Genomic DNA, 14,318 nt, shown 5'->3' with positions numbered 1-14,318 from the left:
CAAGAGAATTGGAACAACCATAACGCCAAATGCTTCTAAAAGGCAATCTAAAGGTAAATTAACCCTTGGATTTGTCATTACAATATACTGTTGTCTTTGTGCAATAATCCTATCTAATTGGCTCCGTAATTACATTATTATCTTTGTACATTCTCCCACCTTGAGTTGTGTAAACGTGTTCTATCTATATATATTCTCTCTGTGCACTGACTCAACATTCACCTGATGAAGGAGCTAGCAATAGCCCTGAAACGTCGTATAAAGATTAAACAAGAAGTTGGTATTCAAGTATAGAAAAAATATTATTTAATATAAGACAAAATATTATGGATGTGAACTTCTTCTTTATTGTATACACGACGTTTCTGGGCTATTCCCTGCCCCTTCGTGATTCACCTGACGAAGGGGCAAGGAATAGCCCAGAAACGTTGTGTATACAATAAAGAAGAAGTTCACATCCATAATATTTTGTCTTAAACAAAAAGTTGTTATCCATTAAAAAGGTGTCATGTGTACTTGCTATGCTGTTACTATTGTACTGTGTTTATGTTACCTGCTCGAGCACCGGCAGACAAATAACCGATTATGACCAGTGAATCGCATCATAGAAATAATTCTACGAAATTGTAATGCTAAAGAATGTACCTTTATTATTTTGTTTTAACTCGAAACATCAATTTGTTTGAGTGGCATTTTAGAAGAAGCTGGGGAGTACAACATAGAAACACCTATTGATAACAACATCTGTTATTTTGTGTGCGCCACGTTTCGATACAGATTTTGTCATGTTGTCAAGCAGGAATGTAACATGAAATGTAGGGAATATATATATATGTATGTATATATATATATATATATATATATATATATATATATATATATTGCATAACAAAGAAAATAACGTAACTATCATATAATTACCTGGCAAGTAAGCTGATAGACCAGTGAGTTATAACAATTAACTGTATGTTCAACTCCCCTCTTTTGAACTACCCCTTTGATTTGTACATATCTGACTTCCATGTCTTGACCGCCTCCGTGGTGTAGTGGTTAGAGCGTCCGCCCGGAGAGCGGAAGGTCGCGGGTTCGATCCCCGACCGCGTCATACCAATAGACGTTAAAATATGGTACTTGTTGGTCCCTGGCGCTCGACATTAATGGGTACAACAAGGACGACTCGGGGTCAGTATACTGTGTCTGAGTGGGGTATTCATGCTTCACTGCGGCATCGTATCTCAGTGGGCTAGCACTATAAAACCAGCTTAAGTCTGGGCTAGTACAAGAAGCCACACATACACATACACATTCATGCACGTCGTCATATGAGCGTAATATTCTCAAGCACGACGTTAAACCCAATTTCACCTCACCTCACCTTCTCGTTGTTAACTTACTGGCGCAATCAGCTTACTGTTCAGCGAATTGTGTAAATTATATTCTTGTCTTTGTTATTTAGTATATATGCATCCCCTCCACATCCTGCATCTCATATATTGACCTGTTGTTCTATCAATGTCCATTGGTTGATCCAAAAGTTTGATATACCCCTGGGCCCCGTTTCACAAAGCTTTCGTAGGCCTAAGATCTCGTAACTTTTCTCGTAGCATTGGTACCTGCTATACTGTAACATTGGAGGTACGAATGCTACGAAAAAAAGATACGAGATCTTAGGCCTACGAGAGCTTTGTGAAACGGGGCCCTGGGTACTGGGCAAAATTTCCACGTTCTTCTTTGGCAGTTAAAGACGGTATCGCAATCAGAATCACATTATAAACTCGCCTTCTATGGCAGACATAGTGAATGTGTTAGCACTTGAAAAACAGTTATCAGTTATAGCAATGCACGCCACCTCTTTCAAGTGTCTAAAATACTGCGCTGGCTTCAATTTACGTAACTTCCAAACTGATGCTGTGGATACATCGATGGCATTAATCATATCCAACATAATACACCAGAAAATAATAGATATGGTACTCCAAACGCTGAACTGGCTTCATCTTGACGTAACTTCCAAAATGAAGCTGGGGGTACTTTTGGAACCATCAACACTGCTAATCTGACAGCTCTTTCAGTTACTGTCCAAATCGAATTGTAATATTCAGGGTTTGTATGGACGGGATAAATATATCTTAGAGTTGAATCTTTCAGCTTGTAAAGGCGACTATCTTGTCGTAAGAGGCGACTAACGGGATCGGGTGGTCAGTTTCGCTGACTTGGTTGACACATGTCATCGGTTCCCAATTGCGCAGATCGATGCTAATGCTGTTGATCACTGGATTGTCTGGACCAGACTCGATTATTTACAGACCGCCGCCATATAGCTGGAATATTGCTGAGTGCGGCGTAAAACTAAACTCACTCACTCACTCACTTTCAGCTTGTATCTTGCCTCAGGAACATTTCAATTAGTATCAATCCTTAACGTGTCCACCCGTGAAGATTCGGGTTAGAATTGATCTTCAGTAACCCATGCTTGTCGCAAAAGGCGACAAACGGGATCAGGTGGTCAGGCTCGCTTACTTGGTTAACATATGTCATCATATCGCATTCGATGCCCATGCTGTTTATCACTGAACTGTTTGGTCCACACTAGATTATTTACAGACAGCCGCCATACAGCTGGAATATTGCGGCGTTAAAGAACAAACCAACTAATTAAGAATGATGACAAGTTTTATGAATATAGAACTTCTTTTATTCTGTGAAGTTGTATATCCATAAATAATTGTCATCATTCTTTAGCAACTCAACTTCTAAAATTCCTATCAAATAAGTGAACGAATTAAGTTCAGGTGGGTATCAGTGGACGGTCGTTTTCTATTTGAATGCTATTCTAAACTGACTCATTCAATTTAAACTGAACTAAACCCACTCACCTTCGCGTGTTACCCTCTTTTGGCGTATTATTCCTAGTGTATGGCGATATAAATATATATTATCATAATGCCAGCGATCATTTTTAGCTGATAATGCTGTCTGAATTTACACTGTAGTCGTTGCTGCGCAGTAAACCAGACTCTGTCTTCCATTATGTGGAATCGTTAGCTTGTAATGAACATCTGTGTCTCTTATACAGTCACCGTCTCGCTGCACTTCATTCCTGATGTGAGATTGGAATGAAAAAAAATCTTAAATTCTTAAAGAGACTTTATTTACTAAATTTTTCCAACAGCGAGCCCAACGGAGGTCACGTATCCATCGTTTCCATCAAAGGATAAGGTGACGGAATTGGATTTGGTGATTTTTGACGGAGGGACCGCGAATTCCCACACGTTCCAGTTTGTTTTCCCTTGCGTGCCCATTGCATCATACAGCATGTAACTTGAAGACAAAGTCTGACCATTGAACACAACGGATTTCGGTTTGGTATTGAAATTCTTCCCTCGGCTGATGCCCACTCTAAGATGACCCTCATGATAACCAGTGCTCGGTAGAGTGACGGTTGTCTGTGCACGTCCATTAATGATTTTGATTTGCATGTTCCTGCCGTAGTATGTGCGCTGATTGTCTGTGCGTATTCCGTTGAAGTTGTAGTTGGTTTTAAACTTGTAGAAGCAGGTTGATGTTGCAGGGAGACCAACAGTGCCATGCAGTTTATGCCTGTCAAACTTGAAATCAGCATTAATAGCTGGATAACCATCTTTTAATACAACACATGTTTCTTCGCCTGTAGAAGGGTCGAGCCAGTTATTGGGGAAGTCCAGTTTTACATTCTCAAATTTATTGCCAAAGTTGTGGAGAAGTACTACCAGCTCTTTGGTGTGGGGGTTTGCAAGGGCAAGCGGTGAAACTGTTCTCTCCTTCCCATTGAGTTCACTTGAGAATCGGAGAAACCTGTGATCATAAACAAGGTTTTTCCAAAAAGTGAAGTATTTTGTCACATTAAGGGCATGGCCATCCATCGTAAATAAGGAATTGCGAAGGGAAGTATGACCTGGGTATTGTTCATTAGAGAGGAGGAAGATTGTAGCTCTGTCCATCACCTCTCTCAGGTTAAAGAAAGAACACAAGAAACCGTTTGCTTGATAAATTGTCTGAAAATCCGTCATTCCATTTTCAAAATCTGGGCCAACGCCTTGAAGGTTATCTAAGCCTAATCCAAATTCAGTGTTAACTAACTGAACACTTTTTCCTTTCTTGATATGAGCATAATTCTCCACCATGTCAAGAGAAGCAAAAAGACGAGCTTCGTTGATGCCCAAGTAGCTTTTACCTGATACGTCCGTCAGGTAGTTGTAGGAATGGAAAGAGAAAAAGTCCAAGTGATCAAGAGACATGTCAAGAAACTTTGCAGTTCTCTTCCAGAAGGCAAAATCATTTTCATCTGCTTGTCGTAAGGCCATACTAGTGTACGATGGTCCGCTAACTTTGATTCCAAACTTCTTTCTCACTTTGTCGGCGACGGCCTTGTGGAAATCGGTACACGTTTCTGGGGGGATGTACTTTTCGACCCAATCAGGTTCATTGAGAGGTTCAAAGATAGAGGGAAGGTGTCCTCCTGTGTAGTCCTTGGCACTCTGAATCATTAGGGACACAAACTCTGATGCAGCGTCAAGGTTGTTGGGGAATTTATCAAGATGCTGAGATTTATCAATCCAGCTTGGCCAGTGAAGACCTGCAAAGAAACAACCGTCCCAGTCAGCTTAGTGAGTGAGTTTAGTTTTACGCCACTTTTAGCAATATCCCAGCAATAACCAGAAGTGCGATTCACACATTGTACCCACGAGGGGAATCGAACACGGTTCTGCGACGTGACAAGCCAAAGCTGTAACCACTGGGCAACCTTCCCTGTCAGAGAATTTTAAATTAAGCTCATCGCATTATAAACTACTTGATGTGTGAAAGAGAGAGAGTGGATTGGTGAAGATGTAAATACATGCAACTAGACGTCAAATATACGTTCATTGCCGAAAGAGATTGGGGCGCGAAATGAGATTCCCAAAATCAACCCCCGGTGCAATAATTGAAGCCTTATGATCTTAACTCAAAACATGTTCCATATATCTGCTCTACAGATTGCAGTTTTCCCATAAACGTCTCGAAATGATTTAAATGTCATCTCAAACCTTCTATGTTCCAGAAACGGTACTTTAAGTCCCCATCGCCCCAAGTATGGTGATCTACCTTCCGTTGTTGGCGATCTGTATCCTGTGTTTTTTATTGCATTGTGTTTTTTTAATTAAAATGTTTAGTTGTATATTCATATCTGTGATACTCTACTATTTTTACTGTCCATCGCCTGTTTTCATCACAATATGGCTGAGATATTGCCGATATGACGTTAAATATTAACTCACTCACTCACCTTCTATGTTCCAGACCATGTCGTCAATGTAATTCCCATAGTTCTTCAGTTGGATCATATAATTTGCGAATGTCTTGGCCTGCATGGTATGGTCTTGGAGATAGCTGGGGTCTGGAAACCCGTGGTGACTAGAGCTTTGGGGCCACTGAAAAGAGGACGACAATAATACAAGAGGAATTTGTCATATGAAGAGTTAGTTTTAGTTTTATACCACTTTTAGCAATATTCCAGCAGTCTCACAGCGGAGACACCAGAAATGACCTTCAGACATGGTACCCATGTGGGGATTCGAACCCGGGTCTTGGACGTGACGATCGAACACTTTAACCACTAAGCTACACAATAGCCCCCATATGAAGAGTGGGTGAGAGAGAGTTAAATAGTATATAGTCACATCTGCAGTATTCCAGCCATATCGTGATTAGCAAGAATTTATACATTCGTGATTTATAAAGTTGCATTATAAAAAAAAATGTCAGTGAAGGACAGGAAAAGAACCCATTATTACAGATGGAAGTGAAACTAGCTGGTCTGTAACTTACACCCTAGGTGGATTCACACCATCCCTGTGCTCAAATTTAGCCATCGCTTAAAACCCCCAAAATCGCACGATTAAATAGCTGGTAGACTTAATATGATAGAATTTCTTATGTTTTAGGACTTACGCCTCTCTCAGGAAGACAATGATTTCACAAATACTTTGACCCTGTGTCAGGATTCACTCACTAACAACTTCAGTTATACAATACCAGTTATACATTAACATACATACATCTAACAATATACTACCACATTATTAACCAATTGAAATTCTTTTAAAAAATCAAGAATTAAATGAATATTTTTAAAAGAGATCCTTCGTAGACGGCGCTTTGAAATAGTTATCCCTTGTCATTGAAAAATCAACACATTCAAGCAGGACATTTTTTAGAGTGATTCTTTCACCACGGGAGATACAGAATTGAGGATCCTCAATGACCAATGAATGATCGCATAATTTAATTAACCAAACACAATCCAGTATTTACTCAAGTCATGGTTGAATGGCCTCTTCAAATCAGAACTGTTTACAGTGGCTGTTACCCGTGAAAGTCGGGGTTAGAATATTGATATTCAGTAACCAATGCTTGTCGTAAGAGGACACTAACGGGATTGGGTGGTCAGGCTCGGTTTCCAGTTGAGTAGATCGATGCTCATGCTGTTGATCACTGGATGGTCTGGTCCAGACTAGATTATTTACAGACCGCCGCTATGTAGCTGGAATATTGCTGAGTGTGGCGTAAAAGAACAAACCAACCAATTAAGAATGATGACAATTTGTATGGATAACTCATTCACTCACCCTAATTAATTCCTTCTTAATTAATCCTAATTAGATAACAAACAAGGGACACCTTCATTAGAGCCCTAATTAGTTTACACTACTGCATCTCTTTGATTCGCGCTGCATCGTGTGTAAACGTGCGGAAACAACTTCAGTTCAGAGGGATATTTGCCCATAAAAGGAAGGTGAATATCGAGTTTCTTTGCAAATATCGAGTTAAAAGGGTAATTTTGCTTGTTGGAACCATGAAATTATACTGAGATATACGAAATATGGAGACATCCGTATCGAGTTAAAGAGCTTGAATAATGATAAATTATGAAGGATTTTATCGGGACCGAGATGTTATATCGAGACAACCGAGTAATCAGAGTTCGACACAACGTTGGTCGACTGTATATGGTAATCTGATCTGTTATTGTTTGCCCGAATAGGGCCTGTAAGTCTCGCGAGGCGCTACTTCCGGTACTTAGCCGGTTCCCGGCTCGCCGCTCACTTGCGATATGCGAGACGGGGCCGAGCTTACTTCCGGTACGAAATTTCAGGTGACAAGCGTACATTCAAGAACCAACTCTGACTCCAAATTGCGCGACCGCCAAATATGGCTTTACCAGACCAGACCCAAGTGTCCAACCATGCTTATAAAAATAGTGCGTTTGGCTCAAAAGTGGACCGATGAATTGCAATCTAACTCAAAAACTAATAAACATATAATATTCAATGAAACGCTGATCGTAATCAAAATATCAGATCAACTCTGTGATTTGTTTGCAGAATTTATGTCGTAAAATTAAAAAAAGTTGTTTAACAAACTATCATTAAAATATTGACACAGTTCACTATTTGTTACGAGAGAGGAGTGCAGAGAAAGGGACAGCCAGGTGTTAGAGAAGCACGTGCACAAGTGCCGACAAAGTGCCGATTCATTAACCTGTGCTGTGCCGTCTCCATCCTTTCTCGCACACCAAGCTGTCCCTTTCTCTGCAGTCCTCCCTCAAATAGTGAACTGTGTCGATATTTTAATGATAGTTTGTTAGACATAAATTAGATATTAGGATAAAAGGATTATCGGTTCCTTACTGTCATTGACAACCATGAGCCCATTCGAAAAGGTTTGAAACGGTGTTTGTCATCGGAAGTACTAAACAACGTAAGGTCTCGCGAAGTGCCGTGGCCTACGGGTCCTCTATACAATGTACCGCCTGTCAAAGATCCCAGCTGATGTGGCTATGGCCCCACTCAGGTCGATTCTGACTCTCATACCACGGTGCTGCTAAGTCTTAACCTTAACCAGACCAGAACCAATAAACCTTTGTAGCAGAGGGATACGGTGAATAGTATTATGCTGTCCCTGAGTAGTTGAACTATAATCAACGATCTGCACCCTAGCAATACAAAGAAATTGTAGCTGCCCCACTCACCCTGTCACTCATTCCCATTTTAAAATATGAGTGAGTGAGTGATTTAGCAATATTCCAGCAATAACACGACGGGACTGAAATGGACTTCGCACATTGTACCCATAATAATAATAATAATAATAATGTGTCCATTTATATAGCGCCAAACTAGGTATGCTCATAGCGCTAACAATCAAGGCCATTATTACCCCGGATAACCCAAGCTGCCTGTAAGGAATCGAACCCGGGTCTTCAGCGTGACGAGCAAACGCCGTAACCATTAGTCGACGCCACTGCCCCTTTCAAATATACTTCTCTTTACAATAGACCGATTCAGTAGTCATACAATACAATATCATATGACTACATAGGAGCTGAATGTTTCTTTATACTTACCTTTGGAAAGAGATCGGCCCTCAGATCTCTATTCACCCAACGCCCGGCAGCCGCTCCGACGGCTTTCATCTTTGGAATGAGGCTCTGTTGGGTGAGACCATTAATTTTGTTCCATCTTCCAACTTCAAAATGCATACGTCCACCCTGGGAGAGCCACTCGTTGTAGATGGTGACGGTTGTGTCGGAGAACGCCGCTCCGCAGAGAAACAAGGAACACAGAACCCGTAGCCACATTCTGCAATGAGACAATGGCACTTCAAGTGAGCTACACGGGCTTTTAAATGTTTTCCAAGGCCGACGCATGTATGTGAAAGCAGCATGTGACGGTTGAGATGTTATCTATGCAACGTATTATCTATTAGAGAGAGTAAAGGTGACTCAGTGTCACTCCGCCATGTTTGACGTCAACCAATGGGCATGTTGAAAGTTTCAAATTACTGGGTTTCCAGCTGTTAGAAGAAATGATTAAAGCATTATTCCCAAGGATTTAAAAGAAATTTGACAAACATGTTATGCCATGAAGGTTATAGTATGGTGATTTACTTTCTGTTGTTGGCAATCTATAGCCCGATTATATTTTGTACTGCCTTTAGTGATTTAATTTTATGATAGCGTACCAGTTATAAATTTATATCTGTGACGCTCTATTTTTTTATAGTCCTTCGATGACAGGTTTTTTTTCCGTTCTAAATTTATTGTTTTTTAGTTTTGATATAAATTAAAATTGTTCTCGTCACGATATAGTTGAAATATTGCCGATATGACGCTAAATATTAACTCACTCACTCGTACATATTTAGGATCGCTCAAGCCGCCTTTGGAGGCTCTCTGGCATGGTTTTCTTCGCTCTTCAAGGTGACGCAAATGACTTGTGATCGGGTTCATTTCCTAAGTGCCATTGTTCACCTGCATAAAGGGCAAACTAGGGATCGGGGTATACGTCACTGAAAATTAGAAATCAGAGCATGATTCAATCCATCTTAAAACTTTGTTTTCAGGAATCACAGATAGATGTGCCAGTGAAATAATGTTTTACCACAATTCAGTCGCAGAGGTAGGCATACATGAAGATATATTTATCAGCATTTTAAAAGGAAAAGTATAGTTCATTATATATAATTTTCATAAAAACAAACACTTGTGGGCTAACAAGACTAGCGTGTCACTGGTCAGAATATTCAGAAATTTTGTTAGAAGAAAAATGGCGATTTGAAGTTGAGTCATTTGGCAATCCTCCTGGGATGAAATTTTCCTTGGTTCTCCTGTTTTAGGATTTTCGTCACTTTCCCCACAATCTGACAATTGTGCTATTGCTGACGTTAAATTGAAGCCTGACTTCAAGTTTTCACCGACCGGGACATACCTTATACATGCTCCTACCCGCTTCTTCAATTAGGGTATGCCGCCTAACATATATTTTACCCCTTTATGAATGAAGATGAGAGTGTGTGTTTTAGAGTGAGTGAGTTATTATTTAACGTCACATCGGCAATATTGCAGCCATATCGTGACGAGTGTGTTTTAGAACCACAGGAAGAATTGAACGTGTCTGTCCATGAGCTGTACAACATGTTTTTTACACTGCACTTACCCTGTTACATTCTGCACGAGCATCCTATGAGGTTAAACGGGGAGGTTGGGTAGCCTAGTGGTTAAAGCGTTCGCTCGTCACGCACAAAGACCCGGGTTCGATTTCCCACATGGGCACAATATGTGAAGCCCACTTCTGGTGTCCCCCACGGTGATATTGCTGGAATATTGCTAAAAACGTAAAACCATACTCACTCACTATAAGGTTAAACCAGTGAAATGAAAAGTAAACACGATGGATACCTTCTCCTAATAAAATTATCTGACATATTTTTCTAAGGCTTTTAAAAGTAATAAGCTGTATTAGTCATTATTTTTTTTTTCGTGGAGTTTACATTTCGCAACAGCAAAGTACGTATACATCATAAAAGAAACTTTCCATTATCCCATATTAGTCAGGGAGCTAAGGGCTATTTTCAGGGCATTTGGTTCAGATTCTACCAAAAGCACCAAATTTGGCACAGAGGTAGCTTAAGGCATACTAATTCGATTCCAGACGGGCGCGAAGATGAAACATCACTGAGGGTGGTCCATAGAGGTTGCCAGTTATTGCGGTCGTCTTTCTGCCAACCCCAATCACTGAAGTCAGTGATTTCCTAGTAAGCAATGGTTGCCTGCTCCCAAAAGAAACTCGTCTGCAGAATCTACGCAGCTTGCGTAGGCGGGAGTGTTTCCAATGACCTGCTTCCAGTAGTGAAAAGGCGATGCCTTGCTTCATTCACGCGCCCTACTCCACAACTTCTGCTGCACATCAGTACAACAAATCTTTCAATCTGTTGCATGTGTCTCGACTCAATCACGAAGTGTTCAGGATCCTGTGTGAGAGCCACTAGTGTGTCTGTCAGGTCAGGTAGACTTGTCCAGGTTGTCCATGCAGTCTTCTTTCCACATCCAAGAATATGTGAAGTTGTGTCACAACCAGTAAGACTGTGGAAGAGGGGTAATGCCAAGGACTTTGATGGACCAAGATGAGAGTACATATCATGGATTTGGATGTCTCTGTAATTTTTACCAGTTCCAAATCCGATCCAGAGCTCTGTTAGATCTAAGGTCTCAAAGAAAGTTATTGCCAAAATCACAACATCGCTGTCAACAGTGTGAACATAGGCTGATGTGTGGCCGTGTTCTGCAGCTTGTCGGAGATGTAGGAGGATTCTTGTGTCAGCCTCGGTATGGTTGCATGGCTGTAGTGTACCCAGGTCACACTGTTGGTTTGAAAGCACATTTTCACAGTGGGTACTCAGAAGGAACTTTCAATCCATGTCCGTTTTGAAGATCTGACAGCTGATGAATGATAAGAATTCCCTTTTGTTCTCCTCATTCTTGAGAAAACCACTGTTCCATTGATGTTTCGGTATCAGGGTGCTGCCATCACCAACTCTTGTTCTTGAACCAATCACACGGCGGTGATAAGTGAGGACTTTAAGATTATTACTCTCTGGGTAGTTATCCCATACCGCATCAACCTGTTGGGCTCCTTTCTTCATCTGGACCTCAAGATATGGAATGACTTGAAGGGACACATAGTCAGAGAATGTTTTTTGCTACTGTTGGGCGCAGCATGTGGCTGCCATATCTAAAACCATGACTGTTGTTAGTTTTGGAGCAGTTGTACGGCCAGTTGGTGCCTTAATACAGTCCAGTATGTCTGACTTCGTTCCAAATCTCAATGACCCTCAGTCAGCTAGGCTTGGTGGTTCCTTTTGATTTTCATACTTGAAAAAGTCGGCCAAGTCTGCATCCGGGCGGGACTTCAAAGAAAGGAAGAGCTGTGTCACCAATATCATGTTTTGTTTCTGACAGTTTGGGTATCCAGAGGAACAAGCTCCTGACCGGTTGCTAGGATTTGGTTTCCAGGTTGTTCAACTGCATGAACAAAAGATAAAATGTCTTTTTGAAATTTGACTTGTAAATGGTGTCTTTCCTCATGATGAGCTGTTGCCTGAGGTGAAAGGGCATGTGTTGATTCAAACTCCTTTACCATCTGCACACAGTCTGGTCCTACAAGCATATAAAGGGTAAGTGCTTCAGGATTCCCATAAAGACCAGTTGCTCCACCGTGTTCCTGGAGGGATTTGTTGGACTGTTCATGGGCTTGGTCCTGGCCATACGACTGAACTTCTTGGATGATTTCTGAACGACGAAATTGCCCTACATAGATTCATCATGTATCTCAGGGTGATTCTTGCTAAGTTCAACCATGTCACGTACATGTACTGGAAGCAAGCGTGCATAGTTTGTGTGGTCTAATGCGTGAAACCAATCACAAAGTTCGTCACATGATTGTACATAAAGTTGGAAGTCTCCTTACCTCAAGACCTCACAAAACGAGCCATGAGCAGTTCTAGTTCAATGATAGTAGACCAGTATTTGAACTGTGGAAAACTTTGAGAACGTTGATCCCACATGTTGAAGGATTCGGGTGGACCCATAACACCCTTGCAATATTCAAAATATGCATTTTGCTTGAGGATGTTCAGCGATATGAGGGAAACCTGGTGGGCATATCTTGTGCGCTTGCTGTGATGCTCATTGAGGGTTGACTTAGCTCGACCAGATGTGAGGATCTCAGCTTGAGTTAGTACCGTTGCCCACCCTGAGTGACGTAGCAGCTTCCTTAGCATTAGATGCATCTTGTCTTCGATGTGCAATGCACCCATCATAGCAACAAGCTTGTCTTCTCCGTAAGCATCTGGGAACTGCCACAGGAGGAGTTTTATAATGGCATATAGTGGCTGATCTGCTCCAAGTACTGTGGTCTGGCCTGGGTTTAAGAACTGGGTACCCCGCATAGACAAATCCATAGCATGTTTCATATAAGATGCAGATGCTGCTTTATCCGGGAAGAGAGAGTATATACCAATCTCTGCTGGAGGTTTCACAGATCTGTCACTTGAAAGAGACGAGTTGTACCCTGCCCAGGTGATGATATCACCCTTTTCTACTGGACCCTTGTTCAATACATATGAGACGTGTGTAATCCATGCCTGATCCTTCTCCATTGAATCTTCTACAACGAGACTTGGTCGGACTTGGTTTGTAGTAGATTTCGGAGCATAGACATCTTTCTCAGAGAATTCCACAGGCTGTTGAATCGTATAAGAGTCTGGCAACTTTGGAGGGGTTGTGTCCATTGGATCCAGTTTTATCGGAGCACGCTTTACTGCCATATTCTCCTTTGATAGATGATTGGTCACACTGAGTGCATAGCCAGGAAATTCATCTTGTGAGAAATTTCCTTGTGCTTTGCTGTCAAGATTATCCACATCACCTGTAGTGAAGACTTTGAAACGACTGTTTGTTGGTACCAAAACTCCATCTTCTGCGTGACAAGCACACATTGCTCTTGCAACATCTCTCTTAACTTCCATGACACGGGTGTAGGAAACTGACAAACCCTGTTCCTTTGCGATCTCAATTTGTGTTTTATTCCGCCCAAATCCATGAAGTTTGAGTCCATAATAAAGAGGGAATGGGGTTTCCCTCCCCATTACTGTGACGAACTACTGATGATCGTACAGTATGATGTGTACCTTTAAAGGTGTTGTAGATAAGTAATTGGGAAATGTTGCTGGCAATTTTCTCCCGAACATCCAATTCTGAATCACTACAGATTTTCTTATACCCATGAAAGACTACTGGACCTTTGAGTACGACATTAAAGAAAGTTCTCATTTCCTCGCTGACTGGTGTCGAAAGGCAATTTTCAGGGAAGGATCTACCAAAAGATTCTTGGCTCCTTAAACATAAATTTTGCATCATCATAGCAGCTCGCAAACGTAAGTGCATCCTTTTACTCAGCTTCACAGCTATATGTTTTTGCAAGTTCATCAGCAACCTTGACCTTTTGAGATATATAAAGATCCTTTCTGCCTTCATTCCCTTTAGAATATTCATCCCATTCAGGTAAGAGGTCAAGCAGATGCTCCTTAAACCTTGTTGAGTGTGGCTCTTTTGTATCTAAGCAAGGGTAATCTTTGTCAGTCATTAGTTGCCGATACATTTCTCGTAACTATGAGAGCTTAAATGATGTTGAGTTTACATTTTCCATCAGAGCAACAATTTGAGCACAGATCATTGCATCAAAAGGTTCACGTTTTGACCCATAATATCTCTTCATTCAGCAGCATGAGCAGAGTCTCTGAGTCTCACATAACACTGGTGGTGATAATAAGTATCAGCGGCATGTGCATCAGCTGATACTTTCAACTTCTTGGCAGATTGGTAACTGTATCTGTTGATCTTTGCCCACTTCTTTAGGTTGGCATTCACAACGTCAGTGACAACCTTGTGGAGGTTAACC

The 14,318-nt window shown here is 41.2% G+C and overlaps 1 protein-coding gene across 1 annotated transcript; it reads right to left on the bottom strand.

Annotated features, from left to right (window-relative positions):
- Positions 1–3,132: 3,132 nt before the first annotated feature.
- LOC124257191 lies at positions 3,133–8,684 on the bottom strand. The gene is made up of 3 exons (XM_046691211.1): positions 8,426–8,684; positions 5,306–5,450; positions 3,133–4,615 (listed from the first exon to the last, which is right to left on the bottom strand). Exons 1-3 carry the CDS (start codon positions 8,657–8,659, stop codon positions 3,156–3,158), a joined length of 1,839 nt encoding a protein of 612 aa, XP_046547167.1. The 5' UTR covers positions 8,660–8,684; the 3' UTR covers positions 3,133–3,155.
- Positions 8,685–14,318: the final 5,634 nt, after the last annotated feature.

This window comes from Haliotis rubra, unplaced genomic scaffold (genome assembly GCF_003918875.1).
Source record: "Haliotis rubra isolate DU_JTF1 unplaced genomic scaffold, ASM391887v1 Scf650, whole genome shotgun sequence".
NCBI lineage: Eukaryota > Metazoa > Mollusca > Gastropoda > Lepetellida > Haliotidae > Haliotis > Haliotis rubra.
The sequence above is the reverse complement of the archived record's forward strand: the minus strand, read 5'-3'. Positions and strand labels throughout refer to the sequence as shown.